This window comes from Xenopus laevis, chromosome 9_10L (assembly GCF_017654675.1).
Source record: "Xenopus laevis strain J_2021 chromosome 9_10L, Xenopus_laevis_v10.1, whole genome shotgun sequence".
Taxonomy (NCBI): Eukaryota; Metazoa; Chordata; class Amphibia; order Anura; family Pipidae; genus Xenopus; species Xenopus laevis.
Window position 1 is genome coordinate 39,263,011 of NC_054387.1, and position 26,257 is coordinate 39,289,267.

Genomic DNA, 26,257 nt, shown 5'->3' on the forward strand with positions numbered 1-26,257 from the left:
CGATTCGGGGAGATTTAGTTGCCTGACGACTAATCACCTCGTCTTTGCGGCGTCCAATGTCCCAGAATGCCTTCCCTCTGTCTTGCGCCGGCTAAAATGAATAACCGCCTGCGCTAAAGCACACGTGGCGCTTCGTTTTCCGAAGTTGCCTCATGAAGAAACTTCGGGCAACTTCTGAAAACGCAATGCCGCGTGTGCTTTAGCGCAGGCGACTTTTCATCATAGCGGATGGGAAGACACGAGGAGGCAGTTCGGGAAGATCAGCGCCCAGAAGTCGAGGCGATTAGTCGCCAGGTGACAAAATCTCCCCGAATCTCCTCGTGTGAACTAACCCTAATAATTGGCTTTGCAATATATAGACAGGACAACATGTAATGTAGTGAAGTTGTGCAGCACCCAGTCTCATATATCTCGATGTGAATGCCATACACAAAACAAAAGTCTCCAGCACTCTGTGAATGTGCATGGAATTAGAAAATAAACCCACGGTTTGAGGGACACACGCTACACAAAGGGGATAGAGGGAATAGAAATATAGAAAATGCTGATATATTGAATTAATGTATAAAGGCTAGTGAGCAGAGGAAAGCTTGATGCAGCTGCCGATGCCCATTTATCAATAGCAAGCCATCTCATACATTATACCACAGCCAGGCTGCCATTGCCCTTTATATGTGTTTGTTTGTTGTCTGCATGCTGCCAGGCCATGGATTTGTTATCAGCACAAAGCAGTCACCTCTACACAAGCTTTGGGATGGCCGCTGAATTGAAGTTGTGCAGGTGACTCTTCAATGGCCAAAGCCCAACAACAACCATTTTGGCACCCCTCTTAATAGGTGAGACAACATATGTCTCAAGATCTTGTGTCTTCCCTAAGGTGCAGTTAGTTACTCAGCACTTGACTAGTGGGGCCGACTGGGCAAAATTGCACATGGGTAGCAACCCATAGCAACCAATCAACAATTGGCTTTTTTCAGCCATCTGCCGGTTGAGCAGTGAAAATAAAAAATTGATTGGTTGTCATGGGTTACTGGCCAGAGGCAAACTTGCCAATGTTTAATAAACAAGCACCTTAAAGGAGAACTAAAGCTTAACTAGAGAAGTAGCTAGAAATGTTGTACATTATGTTTTGGGTTTCTGTACCAGCCCAAGGCAACCAGTGAAGATGCCCCAGTAGCTTCCTATCTTCCTTTCTGCTGATTCACTGCACATACTCTGTGCTGCTGTCACTTACTGAGCTTAGGGACCCACTCACAATATACAGTACACATAGAATAGAAATGTCACAATATAAGGCTGATTAATAATTAATACAGATAATTACTACATGGCAGTACAGAAACCAGTGCAATTAGCATCAGAATTTAATAATCAGCCTTGAAGCATCGGCTTTTATTACAGACCAACCTAACTTTCTGCTTAATAATTTGGATAACCCCTAAGCTTAGCTTCTCAACAGCTGCTCAGAGCCCACTAGGGTTGCCACCTTTTGGAAAAATGTTACCAACTGGTTGGGGGGGGCGGGAACAAAAGGGGGTGACGTGAAAGGGACAGAGCCACATATCCTGCCGCAAAAGTGGCGGAGCAACACACGCAATGGCAAGAAGGCTGAAATAAAGGTATGTTCAGAGCGAATAGGGGGCAGGCCAAGGGCTTTTTTTAGGGGTATTACAAATTACCGGCAACTACATTGGCGTTAAATTTGTAATACCAGCCCCGGGTCGGGTGGCAACCCTAGAGCCCACTGAGCATGTGAGTGTCATGTCTTTTCAAGATGGTGACCCCCTGTGACAAGTGTGAAGTCCTGGATCATTGCTGCTATTGAGGAGCTGAAACTTTAGGCTGGTGCAGTAAATAAAATATAGCATTTTTAGCCACATTCATTTTTAGGGTTTAGTTCTCCTTTAAGTCAGCAACAACAGCCTAGTGCTAGTCAGGTTCATAATAACAGGACATGCCTACTGCTGGGGGTCCCAGGAATGTAGAGGGCCCTGTGGCCTTCAAGCCATCAAACATAGCAACAAATAGGAAGTAAGCTGTGATAGGTGGGGGCATTACCAGGAAAGAATACAATGGTGTTTTAAGTAAAGTGAAGGAGCAGAACATGAACGGAGAATGGAAATATCCCTGGCACCAAAGGGTGTAAGAAAGGAAACAGATAAAAGATGATGGGTAAGTAGAAGTGAAACTTCGATTATAATAGTCATACCTCCCAACATTTTGGGAATAAAAAGAGTGAAAAAAAAGTTGACGCTCGTAGCCACAATTACCATGTCAATTTTACAAAAGTTGGCAGGTTATGGAAGTTTGAACACATTTCTGTGGTTTGTTTCAGTTATTACAGTTTTGCTGATGAAGGTGAATTGCCCTTTAAGCTGTGAGTCTAACTTTTCCCAAGGGACCTGTTATTGTTTCAATTACTTATTTGCTTATCTCAAAATTGTTACAAAAGTATCTTATCTGCTCCTTGAGGCTGTTCTGGGCTCTCTGCCAAAAGCCAATTGAGTTAGAAACTTTGTATCTTTTTCTGGCAGTGCAAAGAAAATCGTGACTTTCCAGTACAATCGCGTGACTGCGGGCTGAGCTGTCAAAAGAGAGACTGTCCCGCTCAAAACGGGACAGTTGGGAGGTATGTAAATAGTGAAAGCAGTTGAGACAGGGAAAAGACGAGGGACATTTAGTATCAGTCTGTACATGCTGGTACCACAGTCATTGCCAGTGATGGGCAACAGTATGAAACCTTTAAGTCCAAGTGACTGTAATGCCATCTGAATGCACATGTGTTATATACAAAATACTAGGGAAAAGTTTTACAGAGAAGACAAGGCCTGGTGCACACAGAAGCACATGCAAGGACACCTATTTTAAAGGGATCCTGTCATTGGAAAAAATGTTTTTTCCAAAATGCATCAGTTAATAGTGCTACTCCAGCAGAATTCTGCACTGAAATCCATTTCTCAAAAGAGCAAACAGATTTTTTTATATTCAGTTTTGAAATCTGACATGGGGCTAGACATTTTGTCAATTTCCCAGCTGCTCCTGGTCATGTGACTTGTGCCTGCACTTTAGGAGAGAAATGCTTTCTGGCAGGCTGCTGTTTTTCCTTCTCAATGTAACTGAAGGAGTCTCAGTGGGACATGGGTTTTTACTATTGAGTGTTGTTCTTAGATCTACCAGGCAGCTGTTATCTTGTGTTAGGGAGCTGCTATCTGGTTACCTTCCCATTGTTCTTTTGTTTGGCTGCAGGGGGGGGGGAAAGGGAGGGGTTGATATCACTCCAACTTGCAGTACAGCAGTAAAGAGTGATTGAAGTTTATCAGAGCACAAGTCACATGACTTGGGGCAGCTGGGAAATTGACAATATGTCTGATTCATTTTGAAAACATTTTTTTTTCCCATGACAGTATCCCTTCAAGAATGGGCTTTCCCAGGCAGATTTAAATGGCGTGAAAGTATGTTTTATTCAATTTGGGAGGGAGCTCAGCCTTTCAAACCTTCATTCAATGAAACCCTCCAATCAATGCCTTTATCAACTATTTATGGAAAGGACACTGGGCAGTAAAAGGGCTCGTGTGCATCACCTTGCAGGGAGCTGTGAGTTCTGACCTACAACTATGCAAGAATTAACTAGGATTCAATCGCTGCCCTTATCTAAGTGTATAGCTGGTATGAATAAAATGTACCTTCTTATAGGTGGGGCAGGATCTCTCTATGGGGGCAACCAACTTTACATTGACCACCCCCACCAAGGAAGTAGGGAACCATGGGGCATATTTACTGACCTCTGAAAATTCGCCAGCGACGGCTTTGTCGTTACTGCGCCAAGCGAAGCGAAGTTGCGCTAATTTGCATACGGGAAGTTAAAGTTGAATGGACTTAAATGTTGCAGCAAATACATTACACTACACATGCCCAGGAAAACCTTAATAAGATAAAATAAAGTTGTTATATTGCCCTAGACATGAGCCCACTTTTATGTTTATGTGCCATATGTTAGGAAATGTAGGGGGGAAGCCAGGAACCCCAAAAATTATGCTATTTTTCAGCCTATCAGCCTGAAAAATGAAAAGACGCTAGCATTTTATGGGACTTAGAAAAATTTTCAACAATTTTTTGAGGAACTCCTATCTAATCTTTTGCACTTCGCCTGGTCTGAGGTGGCGAAGGCAAGTCTGGCGCAAGAGGTAACGTTCAGTAAAATCTGCATTTTAGTGAATCTGCGTAGTTACGTCCATTCGCCAGAGCGCAAATTCGGCAGGCGTTAGACTTAAGCGGTACTTTGCTCCTGCGCTAGGGAAGTTACGCCGGCTACCGTTAGTAAATCGGCAAAGTAACGAAATGACGTCCTGTTGTCGAATTTTCACTTCGCCCTTTAGTAAATTTGCCCCCATGAGTTCTGGACATTGAACACTCCATGTTTAGTATGGATCTGACGAAGGGGAACTCCCCGAAACGTTGTTGATTCTTGAGTGACTTAATAAACACAAGGGGCTTGTCCCCTGTTAGGGTAAGGCCACACGAGGAGATTCGGGGAGATTGTGTCGCCTGGCGACTAATCGCCTCGTCTTTTGACCCCCGAACTGCCTCAGCGTTTTTCCCCATAGGCTACAAAGAAAAGTCGCCTGCGCTAATGCACACACGGCGATGTGTTTTCTATAGTCGCCCGAAGTTGCCTCACTGAGGCGGCGATGTGTTTTCTGTAGTCGCCCAAAGTTGCCTCACTGAGGCAACTTTGGGAGACTATTGAAAATGCATCGCCGCGTGTGCATTAGCGCAGGCGACTTTTCTTTGTAGCCTATGGGGAAAAACGCTGAGGCAGTTCGGGGAGATAGTCGCTCAAAAGACGAGGCGGCAAAATCACCAGGCGACAAAATCTCCTCGTGTGGACTAGCCCTTAGAATTGCCTTTTAAAACCTGCTTTTACTGTCATAATGGTTATACACGTGGTAAAAGAGTTAAACAGACGCCTCTCTGGTTATGGCAGAGTTAAACACCAAACCCATTTTTTTTCAGAGATCTGGATGATTAGGATGAAATGATATTCACAATCACAGAGCGAGATGGGGGGCTGAGAGATAAGAGTGGGTTCCTGGGAAGAAGTCATTGTGCATGGCACAGCATGGTGCTGCGTCTCTCCATGGCAAGTCAGAGCTGCACTCCTCTCATTACAATAAATACACCTCATTTTACCTGCGGGGATCCAGCGCCTGCCCCTTCTGTAGCAAGAGTTGTGGGGGACTGGGGAATGGAATCAAGGGGTTTAACTGCTTCAGAGCTGGTAACTCCAGCACCAAGAGCTATGGGACATAAGCTACACAAGCATTTTATTAACATAGTGTAGTAATCTATAACAGTGCAATGTGTCTCAGGTGTTTTACTGTATGAGGGAGCTCAGTGGGGACAAAAGTACATAAAAGAGGAAGAGAAGGGTAACTAAATACCCAAGTGCTTTAAGATGGAAAGGAACAATGCTGTTGTTGAACTATTACTTGTACATTTAGTGCTCAAGTGTGAATAGGTACTCAAGACACCCTCTGTAGGGTTTATGCTCATCACAAGTTAAAGGGATTTTGTCGCAGGAAAACAGGTCTATTTATTTTTACAAAATGCATCAGTTAATATTGCTACTCCAACAGAATCCTGCACTGGAGTGCACTTTTTTTTTTATATATTTAATTAGAATTATATATTATATAATTATATGGATCTTTGAAATCTGATATGGGGCTAGACATGTTTAGTTTACTAGGTGCCGCCAGTCATGTGACTCTTTACTGCTGTACTGCAAGTGATATCATTCCTATTCCTTTCCCTTTTACACCAGCAGCCCACCAGCGGAACAGTGGGAAGGTAACCAGTAGTAATGTGCGGGCCGGCCTGACCCCTTCGGGACCCGTGTGTTTACCTATTGGTGGTGGGTTCAGGCTGATTGCCACACACGTTCTGGGGGGTTGGTGGCTGGCGGTTGAGCTCTTCTTCCTCTCTCCCCGACTTTCAGCTCTGACAGCTTCCATTTATAGGTGCATGCCTGCCCCTGCCCCCTTTTGGAAAGCCAGAGATGGGTGAATATATAAATGGAGTTACTTGAGTGGTGTAGGTCAAATATCTGTTGACCCGCACATGACTAGTAACCAGATAACGGCTCCCTGACACCTGATTGCTAATGTTGCTCCCATGCCCCACCTAGTGGTAGATATGATAGCAGCACTCAATAATAAAAATACAAGTCTGGTTAACCCAAGTCGCAACTCAATTGTTACATTGAGCAGGAGAAACAATAGCTTATCTGAAAGCAGTTCCACTGTGAAGTGCTGGCTCTTTCTGAAAGCATCAGATTCTGAAATGCATCAGGATTCCTTACATCCTGGTATAGAAATGTGTGTGCTTCAACCACCTCACAGGAACCATTTTTGGGCAGAGTGCAAAGCAGTCCAGACCCTTGCCAGGGGTCAAGCATGTACCAGAGAAGAAGAAATAACTGCAGCACCTCTTAGTTGCAAACATAAAAAGTTGTGTTTATTGGTCAGTAGACAACGTTTCAGGCTTAATCTTGCCCTTTCTCAAGCCCTCTTGCTCTCAAGCAAGATTAAGCCCGAAACGTTGCCTGTTGGTTACTGACCAATAAAACAACTTTTTCACGTTTGCAACTAAGAGATGCTTCAGTTATTTCTTCTTCTTCTCTAGATCCCTTACATCCTGGACTGGAGATTGAGGGGGAACACAATGCTAACTATGTTTCCTTCCATATTGGTTGTAGACATTTGGGGCTTAAATCACCATTGAACCTTAGTGCAATACTTATTTTTAAAACATATAAGGTTTTATATGTACAGGTATAGGATCCCTTATCCGGAAACCCGATATCCAGAAAGCTCCGAATTATGGAATGGCTGTCTCCCATAGACTCAATTTTATCGAAATAATCCAAATTTTTAAAAATGATTTCCTTTTTCTCTGTAATAATAAAACAGTAGCTTGTACTTGATCCAAACTAATAAATAATTAATCCTTAGTGGAAGCAAAACCAGCCTATTGGGTTTATTTAATGTTTAAATGATTTTCTAGTAGACTTAAGGCATGAAGACCCAAATTACGGAAAGATCCGTTATCCAGAAAACCCCAGGTCCCGAGCATTCTGGAAAACAGGTCCCATACTTGTATAAGGTTTTACACAATTTGGCCCTCTTCCTATGTTTTAAGTACAAGTATGGGAAACCCATTATCAAGAAAGCTCTGAATTATGGAAAGGCTGTCTCCCATAGACTTCATTTTAATCAATTAATTCAAAATCTTAAAAATGATTTCCTTTTTCTCTGTAGTAATAAAACAGTACCTTGTACTTGACCCCAACTACGCTATCCCAACTAATACATACAGTATAAATTCAATTAACTACAATTTACTTAATCCTTACTGAAAGCAAAACCAGCCTATTGGGATTATTTAATGTTTAAATGATTCTAGTAGACTTAAAGGGATTCTGTCATGATTTTTATGGTGTAGTTTATATTTCTAAATTACATTTTTTATACTGCAAATAATTCACTCTACAATATAAAATTTTATCCCTGAACCACAAAGTGTAGTTTTTTTATTTATAATATTGGTGTGTAGGCAGCCATCTCGGTGCATTTTGCCTGGTCATGTGCTTTCAGAAAGCGCCAGCACTTTAGAATGTAACTGCTTTCTGGTATGCTATTGGTTTTCCAACCTAATGTAACTGAATGTATTGCAGCGGGCCAGGCGACCCAGCCAGCTCGCCCTCACTTCCCCGTCGCTTGCACTGTGACCTTACGCGCAAGTGCTTTGATGGGGCTTTGTGACGCGCATGCGCGCAGACGTCACAAGCTTATTCGCTTGCATGACGGAGGCGCTCGCGTAAGCGAAAGTTAAGTCTGGTGAGTAGTAGAGTCTGGTCTAGGGGGTAGGCCTACCCCTCCCGGGACCGGGATTTTACTATTGAGTGCTGTTCTTAGATCTACCAGGGAGCGGTTATCTTGTGTTAGGGAGTTGTTACTTGGTTACCTTTCCATTGTTCTGTTGTTAGGCTGCTGGGGGGGAAAGGGAGGGGGTGATATCACTCCTTGCAGCACATCAGTAAAGAGTGACTGAAGTATCTTCGCACAAGTCACACGACTGGGGGCAGCTGGGAAACTGACAATATGTCTAGCCCCATGTCAGATTTCAACATTTCATATAAAAAAACTCTGCTCTTTTGAGAAACAGATTTTAGTGCAGAAGTCTGCTGAAGCAGCACTATTAACTGATGTGTTTGGAAAAAAACATGTTTTCCCATGACAGTATCCCTTTAAGGTAAACCCTACCCCTCTGAGTACCCATTCACACTGGAGCACTATTACTAAATTAGTAAGTTCCTTTCCATTTTAAACCCAGGGTCGCCATTAGAAATCACGGAGCCCCATACAACAACATTTTCGGGGCCCCGCCCACCCAAGGCCCCGAGCCCCACACCAGATCCCGCCCATTCCACATCACAGTTAAAAGACCACACAGACATCAACGCTAAAAAAGGTAACCCCGTCAGAACACACAAGTTATAAAAAGGTATTGGGGACCAGGGTCCCTCTATAAATTAAAAAAAAAATTGAGGCCCCAAAGAATATCTTTTAAAAAAAACATTGGTGGCAGGGGCCTATAGAGTATTAAAATAATACAATGGTGTTCAGAAGAATTGAACTCGTGGCTTCAGGACTTCAACTTTGCCTGCTTTCGTGACTTTGGGTGTTTTCACCGATTCAGGACCTCAATTTCGGCTGTTTTCGTAACTTCCGGTCTTTCCGCTGCTTCGAGTCTTCGGCTTTTCGGCACTTCCGCATTTCGGCTGTTCAGGACTTTGGAAGGAGGCGGCATTTCTCTTTAGAAAAGTTCAGCACTGCCGGGCCCCCCTTCAGGCCTGGTACACTTGTACCCCCTGTGCCCCCCTGATGGCGGCCCTGTTTAAACCACTTGGTTCCAGGGGCCATGAGAAACAATAGTGTTTAGGCACATGGGGCTCTAAATGTGCTACTTTTCCAGGACCACAAAACACCTAGTGGATTTAAGATGACTCTGTTTCTGGGTGAGAGAGAAAGGAGACATATGCTTGGCCCCTGGGCTAACGGTCAGATCTATTGCTGGCATACTGAGATAGATACAGAGAGGGCTGCGTTGTACTGTGCTCCTAGGCAAGCAATGATGGCAAATACAGAAAAACATAAGGAATAAACGGAGAGGGCGCTTGGAACTGATTATGCTGGTGGCAAGCACAGGTTAGAATTTCTGGCACAGAGTAAGGGTGAAAGAGGAAAACTGAAACATCAGAGGAGGTTGACGTTGGAAGGGGAGAAAGAGTGATATATACTATTGCAAGCTCATGGAAAATACAGTGAGAGATACTCATTACTCAGCAGGAATGGACAGGGAGTACCAATCTGTAGCACAAGACCATTAGGATGTCACACACCTCCAGCCCCTAAATATTGGTTCTGCCTGTCAGCCCCCATTGATTCCCAAAGAGGCCACTTGAATCCTGCTGGAAGCGTCTATTAAGAGAGAAGCTTTTAGAGAGCATAAGATGAGGGCCTGGGAGGTGTGAAGTAGTTTAGTGTCATTATCAAATAACCTTTTTCCATCCGGGCCGATCATCAGCTCATTGACATACAGCAAATAAAGCACTTGACAGGCTGCAGGGGATTTGTACTGAAGCAGATGCTTTGCTCCTCTCATTGTGTCTGACACTCGCAGAAGGAGCAGGCGACTCTGTGGAACAGTGCTGAGTATCTGGCCACACCAAAAAAGGTGCTGCTTTAGAGTCTTTAAATGCTATTCTCTAATAACAACTGCCAGGGGGCACAGGAGTTGTCTCACCCTGCTTCCCCTATCTATATCTTTTTCTACCACCCTTTTAAAACTGACACCCAAAGTATAGGCTCTGGGGACCCACAAGCCAACGTTCAGATCATATTGAAGGTAAATTCAGGCCAGATCCCATGACTAACTGCATCAACAACATTAAAAGTAAGAAATGCTTTTGTTATTTTTGTTGCATGCAGTTAATCAGCATTATAACCCAGGCCTGTTCTAGCGATAGCCGTGAATTGCTGTATAATGACACAAATGAATTGGCTTATGATAATAAGCTCACGACCCTCTGTAATGATATGATATGACTATATATACATTTATACTATCCACATGATTGTATAATGTCATCAAAGGCCTCTCCATTGATAACAAGCACAAACTACTCTCATAAGGGGTATCTACACGGTAATTATGAATGCTCAACTCTTCATAAGCTCCTACGTTGATAAAAATAACAGCACTTGATAACATAATTATAAAGAGGATAATAAAGGAGGTTCTTTGCTCCATGAAGCTGCTCAGTAACTATCCACAGATAATAAAGCACTTTTATAATAATGACAGAAAGATTTGCAGCTGCTACTTGTAGCTGCCTATAAACCAGTTCCATCGTTTGCAATAGGATGAGTATTTCACAGTGCCCCACAGCATATATAAACCAGCTACAGGTAACTGCTTCTAACGTTCCTACCATATAGCCCTTAGAAGTGGTGTTATTTCTATAGCTACAGTGTTGACTCTGATTCTGCATGGTATAAAAATGTACATCTGTATACTAGTAATGAGCATGCTGCACTGTATGATTATATTGAGTATATACACAGATGAACATGCACTGTATGATGACACTTTCTATACAATGATAACAAACAAGTTGCACTGCAAATTGGTGCAGTGTATCTGTACTACAATAAGAAACATATGGAGGCATTGTATTGCCTACAGAGAGTATTTTCACCCATCATGATACTACCTGGCATAATGCCCTGCCTGCCCCCCATTGACTTGCTTCTGCAATGCCACCACCACCACTAAGTCCACAATGACCCCCATGCACATTCCATGCTGATGCTCTTTCATACTATCTCTTCTCCCTCCATAAATTGTGCCCTACCACCAGTTGTGCCCAAGGCATGCTGCCTACTCTTAGTTTTTGGCTATGAGTATCTGTATAAACACACAGCATGATTATTCTATTAATTATATCCTTATTAGTGATGTGCAGACTGGCCTGAAACCCTCAGGTCAGACGGGTTTGGACAGGCTGCTGCATCCAGACTTCAGGTTGAGGGCAGGTTCGGGTTGAGGGGTTCCTTCCACTCTCCCAGCCTGTGACATAACACTTCCAGCTCCTCCATTTATAAATTCGCCCCTACCTTGCCCTTTCATGACATCGGAGCAGGAGCAGATGTTTAAATGGAGAAGCTAAGCCAGGGCCGGGTGCAAATTGGGTGAGGGCGGGTTGGGTGCAGGTCCAGATAATTTGGACCCGCACATCACTAATCCTTATAAACAGTGCTTAGTGATGTCATCAGTTACGCAATGTATGTCCCTATATTATAATAAATAATGTACCCCCTATTGTAAACTATGAGGATATCAGAAGTCACCTTGGCGTTCCATGACCTGTATAAAAAGCACAAGGCTGAAGGAACTCCACCATGAATATAATAAATCTGCACACTGACATTAAAAGGATTTCCCTACCTGCACATTTTGTTCTTGTTGTAAGAGGGGGGCCTGGTGGTCCTGTTCCTCCTTCCCCTGGCCGGGTTAAGAGGACACGGATTTCATACTCCACATCAGGGTCTAGGTGCCAGAGTTTGTACGTGGGTCCGTCCATAACGTGGGTTTCTGCCCAGCTCCCCGAAGTAGTTCGATACTCCACCTCCTTTAGGACAATAGGGCCATCCCCTATGATAGAGTTGGCATTTGGCTTGATCCACAGGTAGGTGGCCCCCACAGCAAGGAGCTCAGGGGGTGCAATTGGGGTGGGAGGCTCTGCAGTGGCAAAGAAAGAGGCACTTTATTAGTTGAACTCTGTAGTTAACACATATTGAAAAAACAATAGAAACATAATGATCCCTCAACGTGCCATGCTTCACCTATCCCCTGTGCTCTTAGTGAAAGGACATAAATACAGCGAAGGTAAAAAGTAAAGATTACCCAAAGTCTTCATTATGCTCAATTAAAAAAAATAATAATAATATGGGGCCTTTATAAATAGAACAGACCAGTGTCAGACCAGTGTGCCAAGGACCCACCAGGAAGCCTTGTACCACAGTCCCACTGTTCAAACTATTTTCTCTCACCTTTTCCTCTTCTGCATTACATGCACTCATATAAGTAAGTGCCCCTATAGGCACGAAACTCGTTGGGCCTCCAGACCTGAGGGTTTCAGGCCAGTATGTTCCAATTTTGTATTTTTATAAACTTTTGAATGATGTTTTGGAGGGACTCACACCTATTGGTTTTCTTATGGATAGGCACACATGGACTGGGGTGAACTGTGAATATATCCTCCTTCCCATATTTCAACTTGTTTCAACATCCTATTTATTGTGATAGTGTTCATACTGGTCCCAGGTAACTACCCTATCTGTTTCTATAGAATGGGCCCACAGACTCCTGATACCCTAGTGGGCCAGGTCCACTGGAAAAGGCAGACTGGGGATGCAAGCCAAGCACCCAATATTTGGTGAGGTCTTTGCTCCACACCCCCTCGCTATATAATGTGCTTTAAGAGGAGTGCGAGACTTTCTTTGACTTCTACTGAATAATTATTTGTACCAACTTTCATTTAGCTTGGGACCTCTTCTTACATATTCAAGATTGATTGTTATAGATTGACTTTGAGATGTGGTGCCAGGGCCAAGTATATGCTGCAATGCTTTTATCATAGTGTCAGGGTATAGGTAGCATTATGGGTGCTTCTTTGTAAACATGGTTGTGCTATGCAAAAGAGAGAGGAGGATTCTGCAGCAAGCTTAAAATAGAGTGAATGGAAAATAAGCAAAACTAAAGAAACAGTATGTGATACACTTCTTATCTTGTTAGACTTGCATGGGCTTTGGTCTATCATGAGCAGCATACTGCTTCCATAACCACTTTCTCCTTGCAGAAGTGGGTTCTCCACCACTCTGGCCCTAGTTCCATATATTTCCTCAATCTTGGGGCCAGTGTCGGACTGGCCCACCGGGAAATCAGGAAAACTCCCAGTGGGCCTCTTGCTTTTAACCTTTTGGCCTATTTCATGGTCATTCCCTTTTTCCTTATGGGAACACAGAGGCTTAATAATGGAAGAATAGAGTATAGTATGTAGAGAAAAGAGACTAGGAGAATAAAGAGGTTAAGCGAGTAGAGGATAGTTTGGAAAGTGGGCCCTCAGCCTAAGGTTTTCTGGTGGGCCCCTGGTATCCCAGTCCGATACTGCTTGGGGCAGCCCACATAGTGCAGATCAAGAGACTGGTTATTGGTAAGTCATTAAGTCGGCTTGTTTTTAGTGGTTTATAGCAAATAAACCTGAGGCATATCATTGATTCTCATCCACCAGTGCAGTAACGGGGGATGCAACAATAATCCTTTGTTACCAATCTCTTTCCCTGCTTTCATTGTTTTAACAGAATATGTATGTGTAACTGTCAAGATGGAACATCTAATTGTACAGTTCTGGGACATAAATTGTCAAGGACAAATGTGTTTCTCCGTTGCTGAGTTGGTTTGGGAATCGGAGCGATGTTCTGGCTAGGAGTTTGACATGCTTGCACATTCGTAATGAGCGCGCTCCTATGTATGATGATTCCAAGCATACCAAGTATCAATATACGCTTATTAGATTAGGATTCGCGGCATCTACACGCACATAATGAACATAATGTCCAATGATGAGAAGCAGCTCAAACTGATACGGAACGTTCAGTATTTACTCTCTGATCATGAGCCATGCCGCACTGGATAATGCAAACTATGCTACTAATAAATAAAATATCTGATTTTTCTGAGTATTCTAGATGCTCGTCTCTCCCAGGTTAATAGCGAGCGTCTCCAGAATAATGCCTGGATAATTATCTCCACGGAGAAATAAGGCAATCAATAATTGATTTACAGGGCAGCACCTGAACTGATGCTGATGGTGAATCATAAGGCACAATTAGTAGTGCCAATATCCAGTGCACAGTAGCACAGGGGTGATGGAAGGAGTTGAAGGGTTGTTTTTGAACTGCAACTCTCTGGGTTCCCTGGCAGCTGATAGTGGGAGTCAAAGGGGTTGTTCACCTTTCGGTAAACTTTTGATGATGTAGAGAGGATTTTGAGTTATTTCACTTTTTATTCATAGAACAAATAATGGGTTATTTGGCTTAGCCTGCTGAGTAATATAATGCCACTACACTGCCTACTTGTGACTATTTGGCTATTGGTTGGTTTAAGGTTAAGGACTGCAGGGGTTCACCTCCGCCACCATAGTCAGTGCAGGACAGAACTACCCTGAGTAAACTAGTTTTCTGTGTGGCCAAAGCCTCAGGGGTCAGAGAAGGGGGAAGAGAGATGAGTGGCCTGAAGTGAATGCTGGAAAAATCAGGGGTAAAAGGAGAAAGCAGAAAATGAGGGCCTTCAGTCTTAAAGGGGAACTATCGCGAAAAATCTATTAAATATAAGCTTCATCATACTGAAATAAGAAACTGGAAATACAATAAATTAAATATTTTACATTGTTTCTGAAACAATCAAGTTTATGTTCACTATTCCTCTCTCAGCATCTGTTTCTCTTCATTCTGTCTTCATGCAGCAGTTGGGTGTCAGATATTCATTGACTCGTATATCTAATATACTTTATAGGCGGGGCTTCCTTTCCTAGCAGATCTATTACAGCTCATTCAAATAACTGATTCCTGTACAAACAAAATCTAACAAAATAACTGCCTTTTGCTCAAATGCTGCTTGTAGAGAGACAGGCTTTCTGGTGAATTTAATAGAGTGAGCTCTAATACATCTTCTAGCTCCTATAAGATATATTGGTATCTAACTGTCAATGAATATCTGACACCCAACTCCTGCATGAAGACTAAATGAAGAGAAACAGATGCTGAAAGAGGGATAGTAAATATGAACTTGATTATTTCGGAAACAGTACAGAATTTTTAATTGATTGTATTTCAGTATGCGGAAGCTTGTTTTAAATTTTCATTTTCGCAACAGTTCCCCTTTAAATAATCTGCATATCCAGCACCCATTATCCAATCATTCTAATCCCAGCACCTAGTCTCCCATCATTCTCATCCCAGCACCACTTTCCCATCACTCACATCCCAGCACCCACTCTCCCATCATTCTTATCCTAGCCCCCACTCTCCCATCATTCTCATCCCAGCACCCACTCTCCCATTCCTCACATTCCAGCACTCAGTCTCCCATCATTCTTATCCTAGCACCCACTCTCCCATCATTTTTATCCTAGCACCCACTCTCTTATGATCCTTACCCAAGCACAAGCTTCCTACTAAGGGTTGTCCACCTTTCTTTATTATTTTGTTTTACTGGTACTGCCAAAGCTCCCAATTAGTGTTATATTATTACTAGCCATACTGTGGTTGTGGCCAAGTGAGGACAATCCAATCCTAGATGGATTTTCTGCTCTTCCCAGTTGATGTACTGTATTACTAAGCTCAGGTCAGACATTGATAGCCATTGTAGGTTGATGTATGCCCAGCATTAGAAGCTCTACTTTGCTTCTCTTGGGGATATGCAAGATAGCGGAGGTATCAAACTGGCATTGCACCAACTATTGCAGAACTAAAACGGCTAACTACTCCAAAGCATTTTAGCAAACAGAAATACTGGAAGTTATGGTTTTGCTATAACTGGTGTATAACTCCTATTCACCAAAGGAACAATAAATAAAAAAGGCTACAAGAGAGTTAGTTGTCTAACAGAACCAGGGTCAGGAAATTGTAGAGTACAGGTAAATTAAGAGAAGTGGATAATAGCAGGGGACCTAGGAGGACATTTGTCAGAATGACTAATAAGGTTACCAGGATATAACTTGGACTGCATGGTTTTATGGCAATGCCCACAATCCATTAAGCCTCATTATTTATATCCATATATATATTACATTCCCCTTTTCATGTATAATATATGGTGCTTTATAAATAAAATGACAATACGAGGACCACCCTATGTTTTATTGCCAGAATCTGTGCCAAAAATCTGCCTGTCACTGGGTGCAGCCTGACCAATTTCCAAGCCTGGTGAGTGAAATGTGATGTTTGCCCCAGCTGTGTCCCCACCACAAGGTCTTTCTTCACTGGGTGCAAATTCACAGATCATTTCCCATCAACACGCTCCAGGGAATGTCTATAGGGAAAGGGCTGCTGAGCGGAAGAACCTTCCTGGAAGCTGTGTTCCCTGCGGGGGGTTGTCGCTGTGTCACATATGAGACCCAGTAACTTGAAAAGGCAAATTAACCCTCTCTGTGCTCCTTATATAGAACAAGCAACCTAAGGTGGTTTTTATTTTGTTCTGCAAAATGCATTTTATTATTAATGTGACCAATTACAGATATCAGTTTGCATAATACTGAATAATGCTAGCTCGGGATCAGCCTGACATGTTGAATATAAAATAAGAGATTTATCTTCCTATCACTTATAAATAGAAAGTAGAGTATCCTGGGCAACAGTGAGCCCAACCCCTGTAAACCACAGAAAATCCTTTAGATTGCAAGCTCTTGTGAGCAGAGCCCTCTGAACCTGTTTTGAGTCTGCAACCCTTGTTTGTTAGATTACGATAATAATGGTCAAAGGCAGTAAGAATAGTAAAAGCTATAAGCCACAAGGCTGGGGCAAAACCCTCTATAAATTCTCACCCTCTGTTAATTTCAGTAATTACAGGCCATTGACTGTGCCTCAGCGGGTTATATGAATTAAAGTAGTATAAATTGCATGTGCTTCAACCACCTTGTATAATCTTTTGGATTGGGTGCAAAGCAGAATGGAAACCCTTGCCAGGGGTTAAATTTTTCGTATAATTATATAAACTGTCAAATTATGTAGAAACGAAGGCCATGTAGCATGAAGAGGCACAAGTGATCTCCCTTACTTAAAGGTAAACTATTATGGGAAAACATTTTTTTTTTTCAAAACGCATCAGTCAATAGTGTTGCTCCAGCACTGAAATCCGTTTCTCAAAAGAGCAACCCGATTTATTTTATATTTAATTTTTAAATTTGACATGGGGCTAGACATTTTGTCAGTTTCCCAGCTGCCCCCAGTTATGTGACTTGTGCTCTGATGTGACTTGTACTGCAAGTTGGAATATCACCCACTCCCTTCCCCACCACCCAGCAGCCTAACAAAAGAATAATGAACCAGATAAAAGCTGGCCATAGATTTTGAGATTTTTAAAAGATCCGATCAGAACGATCGTATGAATTGACCATCAACTAAAAAGACCAATTGCCAGGAAAACAAAGGGGAGCTGCCTGCTTGGTCCTGCAAACATAGATTGCACTGGGACCGATAAAGATTTTTTGACCTGGCCATTCAATTTCCTTACAGATGTCGGCCGAAAAATCGTAAGATGTACGATCGTTTGAATCCCACTAAACGTACGATAATTTCGAAGGATTGGTCGGACTTCTCAAAAATTGGTCGTTCGGCAAGAAGAATCGTCGCGTCTATGGGGAGCTTTACACAAGATAACAGCTGCCTGGTAGATCTAAGAACAGCACTCAATAGTAAAATCCAGTTCCCACTGCGACACATTCAGTTACACTGAGTAGGAGAAACAACAGCCTGCCAGAAAGTAGTTCCATCCTGGCTCTTTGTGAAAGCACATGACCAGGCAAAATGACCTGAGATGGCTGCCTACACACCAATATTAAAAAATACACTTGCTGGTTCAGGAATAAAATTGCATATTGTAGAGTGAATTAATTGCAGTGTAAACAGTTTAATTTAGAAATAAAACTACATTGTAAAAATCATGACAGAATCCCTTTAAAACATGGTTGTCAAGGCCTGGAACCGACGTTTCAGAATGATAATAGTTCTGGCACCGTGCCTTTATTATCTGCCTCCCTTGACTCCAGGGCCAAGCCTGAAAGTACAGGTGTCCCAAGTCCCTGTTTGCCCACTCCTAACTTGCTTGCCAACAACAATCTGCTGCCACTGCACCCAACCCACTAGCCATGAAACCATACTACTAACACCACTTTCTCCCCCCAATAAGCGTTGAGTGTGCAGTGCTAATAGGGCTGGAGAGAAGGCTACAAAGGTATGTGTCTATGGACCTAGCACTCCCCCAGTTGCACCCTAAACTCATGACTCTTCTGCCTACCCCTAGAGCTCTGCTTGGCTCTATACACTGGAGTGCTAGTGAGGTCCATTATCAGTAAATATCTGGCATGCAGATAACCTGTGCCAATGTTTTGATCTAGCTGCATGTTCTGTTCACAGGGTATTATATAAATGCCATATCAAACTGCTGATTATCCAGAATGTAAGCTCTTTTGATCAAGCCTCTCTGATCCTATTGCTTCCTTCTGTAAATCTTGTTCATTCGTCGTTGAGAGCGTCACTTGTTTATTATTGTAAAGCGCTGGGTAACTGTATAAATATACGATAATCATGATCCTCCCCACTAAGTGCTTTTAAAGCTCTCCTCTTAGCGACTGTTATCACTGTGTCCTGCACCGACTTTATTTCCATTCCCTCATCTGCTGCAAAACTCGTCAATGTCTCTAACTCACCTCCTAACTGCTTTAACACAATCTGCTTAAGCTCCATTCTTTAACGGCTGCTTATTATAGCCCCAGTTCCTCAAAACCCCAGGAGTGCAGGAGGTTATAGTAAATCTAGTGAAGCAGCACGAGGCGAGCGTCAGTGGGGAGTCGTGCAAAAACAGGGACAATAAAAAGAAATATGAAACATGGAAAAGAATTGAAAGATGGGGGGGTTTGAAGGCTGCATGGGGGGGACACATTGGGACTCGTGCTGTGTGGAGGAAGATTACGGAGGAGAATGGAGATCTCTGTGGGACTGAAGACGGAGGATTATAGGTTGCAATAAAGCACTACAGAGGCGGAAGGGAATGCTGGTATGTATAAGAATAAGAAATGAATGAAGATGATGAAGGAATGCAAGAGAGACACTAAAGCTCATTAATGGGACCCAGAGAGAGAGAAATAAAGAGCAGAGTGATTGAACTAAAGGGAATGCTAATTATTGTTGTGTTTATAAAAACCCAAGCATTTTGCTATACACGCTCACATGTGGTCAGGCTATTTAGCAGACTGCCCTACTTGCTGGGTTTGTATGCCACGTGGGGTGCAGTTTCAACAGATCTGCCTCGAAAATCTCTGTTTGATATTGTAACCTTCTGATGGGGGTCATCTGCGCATGAAGAAGTCAAGTGCTGCTGCAGATTGTTCTGGTGCCCTGAATGAATGGAGCAAAGAATGTGGCCGTGTGTGAATATATATATATATATATATATATATATATATATATATATATATATATATATATATAGTCCAAATCGTTCAGCACTCCACTACTCCACGCGAGTGACCCAGGTGCTACCGTCCATTGCTGCATCCAAAAATCCGAAAAAATGAGGTGCACACTGGGAACTTTTGTTTAGTTTAAAAGTTCATTTTATTAAATATAGGTTAAAAAATGTATAGGTCAACGTTTCGGTCTGTTCCTGAGACCTTTATCAAGACCATTAACACACCATAAAACATATTGTCCATAAATAAGTAAAACCAATTAGCACTCACCCAACCCCGTATCGCCCCTTGGGACATGTGATGCGTAGTTCCGCCCCCTCTCAGGGGTTAAACCTGTCACCACCTGAACCACATGAAAAGAAAGAAACAAGATCAATACAAAATTGTCATTATATACATAATAACTAAATCGCAGACTTTTTACTCCCGCACAGGATATATTGCACTTGTAACAAAAAAGAGTAACAGTGTAACCCCTATCTTTGTTGCAAAAAACACAGAAGAGAGCAATACTCATTCAGCCCTGCTGGTGCTAAAGTATTCAGTTTCTTGATCCAAAATGCTTCGCGTTGTAACAGCATTTTAGATCTATCACCCCCTCTCCTGGGAGGGGGGATATGGTCAATCGCTATATATCTGAAGGTAGGTACCCTATGACCAACCTCAAGAAAATGGTTAGCCACCGGTTTATTTGTATGGCCATCTCGAAATGCTGTGCTTATTGCAGAACGATGACCATCCATTCGCAGGCGTAGGGTTTGGTCGGTTTTGCCCACATATGATAACCCACATGGACACGTGATCATGTAGACCACATGGGTTGTGGTACATGTAATGTGATGTCTTATTGCAAATCGTTTGCCTGTTTGCGGATGTAGGAAGCTGCTGCCTGGTGTCATAAATCTACATGAGGTACAGCAAGGGCACTTAAAACAACCTGGTTTGTTGTTACTCAACCATGTAACTTGGCGTGTTTGATAACATTTTACTGGATCACTTTTAACAAGAAGGTCTCTCAGATTTGTGCCTCTCTGGTAACAGTTCATAATGTTCTTTGGAACCACCTTACTCAGAGCATCATCAGCCTGGATAATGGCCCAATGATTTCTAATAGTCCTATTCGTCAAATTGGACCCTGAGGTGAATTTAGTGCTATAGACAAAGTGGGACTTTTTAGTATCACAATAGGGAACTGTCACCCGATGTCTAGCTGATTCTAATGCCCTTTGAAGCACATAATCTGGATAGCCTCGTTCCTTAAATCTATCCCACATCTCGAGTAGCTGATTCTCTGCCACTGATTCATTTGAGTTATTCCTTAAAACTCTACAGAACTGTGAAATGGGTAGTGATTTAATCATGGACTTCGGATGGCAGCTGTTATAGTGGAGTAGTACATTTTTGTCCGTCTTTTTACGGTACAAAGTAAAATCAATATGTTCATCTTTCTTCAAAAGTTCCACATCCAAAAAATGTATACAATCAGTGTGAATTTCATAAGTAAATTTAACAGGGCTCTCAAGTGTATTCAAATCACTGACCATCCAGTGGAACTCTTCCTCCGTCCCACACCAGACGATAAGGATATCGTCGATGTAACGACGGAAGAAAAGTATCTTGCTGCCATATTGAGGTATGATTGCAGTCTGTTCAAACTGGTGCATAAACAGGTTAGCGTATGAGGGTGCCATGGCTGCCCCCATCGCCGTCCCTGAAACCTGTAGAAAATAATTATTTTCGAAACGAAAATAATTCATTGTTAAAGACAGTGTTAGCAGTTCCAATATAAATGCAATAGGGGGTCCTCCATATGAATCGAGCGCTTCCAATGAGCGTTTGACTGCCTCAACCCCCACATCATGTGGGATACATGTATACAAGCTGACTACGTCCAGACTGGCCAACAAGCATTTTTGTTCCTTCGGAATTTTTAAAGATCTTAAACTTTCTAACAGGTGTGGAGTATCTCTCAAATAAGTAGGGGTGCTTTGTACTACAGGTTGAAGTATAGTGTCTAGATATATACAGATAGGGTGAAGCAGAGAGCCCCTACTGGACACTATAGGGCGCCCAGGCGGATTTTTCATATCTTTATGCACTTTAGGCAAAGTATAGAGGATTGGACAAATGGGAAAGTCTTGCTTCAAATAATCTCTTAACGTTATAGTAATAATTTGATCATCAAATGCTTTATCAATCACTGCATCAATTTGGGATTTGAAGCCAACAATAGGGTCCCTTGGCAATCCTCTATACACATTTACGTCTGATAATTGACCCATTATTTCTTTTCTATAGTCAGAATAATTCAAAAGTACTATGCCTCCTCCCTTGTCAGCCGGGCGTATAACCAAATTCGTGTCATCCTGCAGCGATTTAATGGCCGCTCTTTCCATCTGTGTAATATTATGTCTTGAAGATTCCAAAGGAAAATTAGTCATAATGTCCCGCTCAACTGCTTGTTTAAAAAGTTTAATGGTGGGGTGTATAAGTGGAGGAGTAAAGGAACTTTTCAGACGAAGTTTAGACACATCCTGGGTCTGTTCATGCGAATCTTTAAAGTGTTCTTTAAGGCACAAGCCCCTACATAATTTAAAGAAATCAATGTCCCAATCCAAAGAATTAAAGTGACAAGTGGGGACAAAAGACAACCCCTTACGTAATATGCTCACCTCTGCCTCTGTCAGTGAATGGTGGGACAAGTTGAAAATCGGCACTTCTACAGTCTGTATCCCTTTCCTCTTCTGCCCCCGCCGCGTTGGGAACTTCTTGTGCGCCCTTGGCTTATCGGCGGTTTGTCGCTTACAGGATGGCGCTCCTCCAAAAAAGGCACCGCAGACGATGGTCCAGGGACATGTGCGCTGTTTGCCGGCGTCTCCGTCGTTCCACTGACAGTGCCGCTTACCTCCATGGGCCGCTCGTCTCCCTCTGAATCACCCGAACTGCTGTCGACGGTATTTAAAGGCTTTGTAAGTTTGTATCTCGGAGCTCGTCTAAAGCGCCCCTGTCTTTGTGGCTGGTCTCGCTCCCCGCTTAGCCATCTGTAAACACGGCAGTTAGAGTAGTCCTCATTGACCCGACGTAATTTTTCTTTCTTAAATCGCAATAATTCCTGTTTGTAGCCGTCAATTGCTGTGCGTGCTTTGGTGAGTGCAGCATTAACTTCTTCCCCGCTGAACATGGATACATGTTCCGTTTCATGTGCAGACAAGGACTTACGTGTCTTTACTATCTCGGTAGATACTTCTTCAATCACCAGGATCATTAAGTCCAAGGAACATTTATTCAACACCCCAATCCATTTCTTGCAGAACTCTGGATTAGATCTGCCAATAGTCGGTACGTTGCGGATACGGAATCCACGTGGGAGGAGCGCCATCCTGTAAGCGACAAACCGCCGATAAGCCAAGGGCGCACAAGAAGTTCCCAACGCGGCGGGGGCAGAAGAGGAAAGGGATACAGACTGTAGAAGTGCCGATTTTCAACTTGTCCCACCATTCACTGACAGAGGCAGAGGTGAGCATATTACGTAAGGGGTTGTCTTTTGTCCCCACTTGTCACTTTAATTCTTTGGATTGGGACATTGATTTCTTTAAATTATGTAGGGGCTTGTGCCTTAAAGAACACTTTAAAGATTCGCATGAACAGACCCAGGATGTGTCTAAACTTCGTCTGAAAAGTTCCTTTACTCCTCCACTTATACACCCCACCATTAAACTTTTTAAACAAGCAGTTGAGCGGGACATTATGACTAATTTTCCTTTGGAATCTTCAAGACATAATATTACACAGATGGAAAGAGCGGCCATTAAATCGCTGCAGGATGACACGAATTTGGTTATACGCCCGGCTGACAAGGGAGGAGGCATAGTACTTTTGAATTATTCTGACTATAGAAAAGAAATAATGGGTCAATTATCAGACGTAAATGTGTATAGAGGATTGCCAAGGGACCCTATTGTTGGCTTCAAATCCCAAATTGATGCAGTGATTGATAAAGCATTTGATGATCAAATTATTACTATAACGTTAAGAGATTATTTGAAGCAAGACTTTCCCATTTGTCCAATCCTCTATACTTTGCCTAAAGTGCATAAAGATATGAAAAATCCGCCTGGGCGCCCTATAGTGTCCAGTAGGGGCTCTCTGCTTCACCCTATCTGTATATATCTAGACACTATACTTCAACCTGTAGTACAAAGCACCCCTACTTATTTGAGAGATACTCCACACCTGTTAGAAAGTTTAAGATCTTTAAAAATTCCGAAGGAACAAAAATGCTTGTTGGCCAGTCTGGACGTAGTCAGCTTGTATACATGTATCCCACATGATGTGGGGGTTGAGGCAGTCAAACGCTCATTGGAAGCGCTCGATTCATATGGAGGACCCCCTATTGCATTTATATTGGAACTGCTAACACTGTCTTTAACAATGAATTATTTTCGTTTCGAAAATAATTATTTTCTACAGGTTTCAGGGACGGCGATGGGGGCAGCCATGGCACCCTCATACGCTAACCTGTTTATGCACCAGTTTGAACAGACTGCAATCATACCTCAATATGGCAGCAAGATACTTTTCTTCCGTCGTTACATCGACGATATCCTTATCGTCTGGTGTGGGACGGAGGAAGAGTTCCACTGGATGGTCAGTGATTTGAATACACTTGAGAGCCCTGTTAAATTTACTTATGAAATTCACACTGATTGTATACATTTTTTGGATGTGGAACTTTTGAAGAAAGATGAACATATTGATTTTACTTTGTACCGTAAAAAGACGGACAAAAATGTACTACTCCACTATAACAGCTGCCATCCGAAGTCCATGATTAAATCACTACCCATTTCACAGTTCTGTAGAGTTTTAAGGAATAACTCAAATGAATCAGTGGCAGAGAATCAGCTACTCGAGATGTGGGATAGATTTAAGGAACGAGGCTATCCAGATTATGTGCTTCAAAGGGCATTAGAATCAGCTAGACATCGGGTGACAGTTCCCTATTGTGATACTAAAAAGTCCCACTTTGTCTATAGCACTAAATTCACCTCAGGGTCCAATTTGACGAATAGGACTATTAGAAATCATTGGGCCATTATCCAGGCTGATGATGCTCTGAGTAAGGTGGTTCCAAAGAACATTATGAACTGTTACCAGAGAGGCACAAATCTGAGAGACCTTCTTGTTAAAAGTGATCCAGTAAAATGTTATCAAACACGCCAAGTTACATGGTTGAGTAACAACAAACCAGGTTGTTTTAAGTGCCCTTGCTGTACCTCATGTAGATTTATGACACCAGGCAGCAGCTTCCTACATCCACAAACAGGCAAACGATTTGCAATAAGACATCACATTACATGTACCACAACCCATGTGGTCTACATGATCACGTGTCCATGTGGGTTATCATATGTGGGCAAAACCGACCAAACCCTACGCCTGCGAATGGATGGTCATCGTTCTGCAATAAGCACAGCATTTCGAGATGGCCATACAAATAAACCGGTGGCTAACCATTTTCTTGAGGTTGGTCATAGGGTACCTACCTTCAGATATATAGCGATTGACCATATCCCCCCTCCCAGGAGAGGGGGTGATAGATCTAAAATGCTGTTACAACGCGAAGCATTTTGGATCAAGAAACTGAATACTTTAGCACCAGCAGGGCTGAATGAGTATTGCTCTCTTCTGTGTTTTTTGCAACAAAGATAGGGGTTACACTGTTACTCTTTTTTGTTACAAGTGCAATATATCCTGTGCGGGAGTAAAAAGTCTGCGATTTAGTTATTATGTATATAATGACAATTTTGTATTGATCTTGTTTCTTTCTTTTCATGTGGTTCAGGTGGTGACAGGTTTAACCCCTGAGAGGGGGCGGAACTACGCATCACATGTCCCAAGGGGCGATACGGGGTTGGGTGAGTGCTAATTGGTTTTACTTATTTATGGACAATATGTTTTATGGTGTGTTAATGGTCTTGATAAAGGTCTCAGGAACAGACCGAAACGTTGACCTATACATTTTTTAACCTATATTTAATAAAATGAACTTTTAAACTAAACAAAAGTTCCCAGTGTGCACCTCATTTTTTCGGATTTTTATATATATATATATATATATATATATATATATATATATATATATATATATATATATATATATATATATATATATATATATATATATATATATATGCTAAAATTCCAACCTGTGTATGTTACAGAGTAGATAGTGCGAGTTCCTATTGTCCAACTAAGCTGCACAGAGCGGTGGCTAGAGGCTCTCCATCATTCTCAATCTAGGGCATGATGTACTGATGGCAAGAAAGGGTAAGGGAAACATATCCACACCTGGGAAATCCAGTGCACATAAACAACAAATTGCCTACATCTTACATTCTGAAGGTCTCCCATTGAAATGAAATCCACAGTGAGAGCTTCGGGGTTTCATTCTGGACTAAATCTCCATATATATAACAGATTGCCTTAAATAAAGTTTATTTATGCGTAGCAGTGCGGCCCAGCAACTTTAGGAACTGTGAAGGGAGTAATAGTTTGAGATGGCTGCCCCAAGTACCTTTGAGACTTACATAACATATGGGACAAAATATTGTATAAATTTAGACAAGCACATATTTTATATGGGTTTCGGGGGGTTAGACAGGGAAGCCCAGCCAGCAAGTAAGATGGTGCATATAATAAAATATATAAAAGACCAGCAAGATTTTTAAAGAAAAGTTGCACCTGGCAGCACTAGGCAGCTGGGGTCCCAGCTTTGGTGCCTTAGAAATTGTCACCCCCACTCTTCATTGACCTTTACAATTGGTTTTCATTTTTTATTATTTGTTGTTTTTGAGTAATTTTAGCTTTTTATTCAGCAGC

General features: G+C 42.3%; 1 protein-coding gene across 9 annotated transcripts in view; it reads right to left on the minus strand.

Moving 5' to 3' along the window:
- Nucleotides 1-26,257, minus strand: part of ptprt.L (protein tyrosine phosphatase receptor type T L homeolog) — a 150,654-nt gene that overhangs the window by 45,484 nt on the left and 78,913 nt on the right. For all 9 annotated transcript variants that reach the window (XM_041577187.1, XM_041577188.1, XM_041577186.1 and 6 more), the window contains exon 7: nucleotides 11,572-11,865. In XM_041577187.1, coding sequence (XP_041433121.1) covers nucleotides 11,572-11,865 — 294 coding nt within the window. The remainder of the gene's footprint in view (nucleotides 1-11,571; nucleotides 11,866-26,257) is intronic.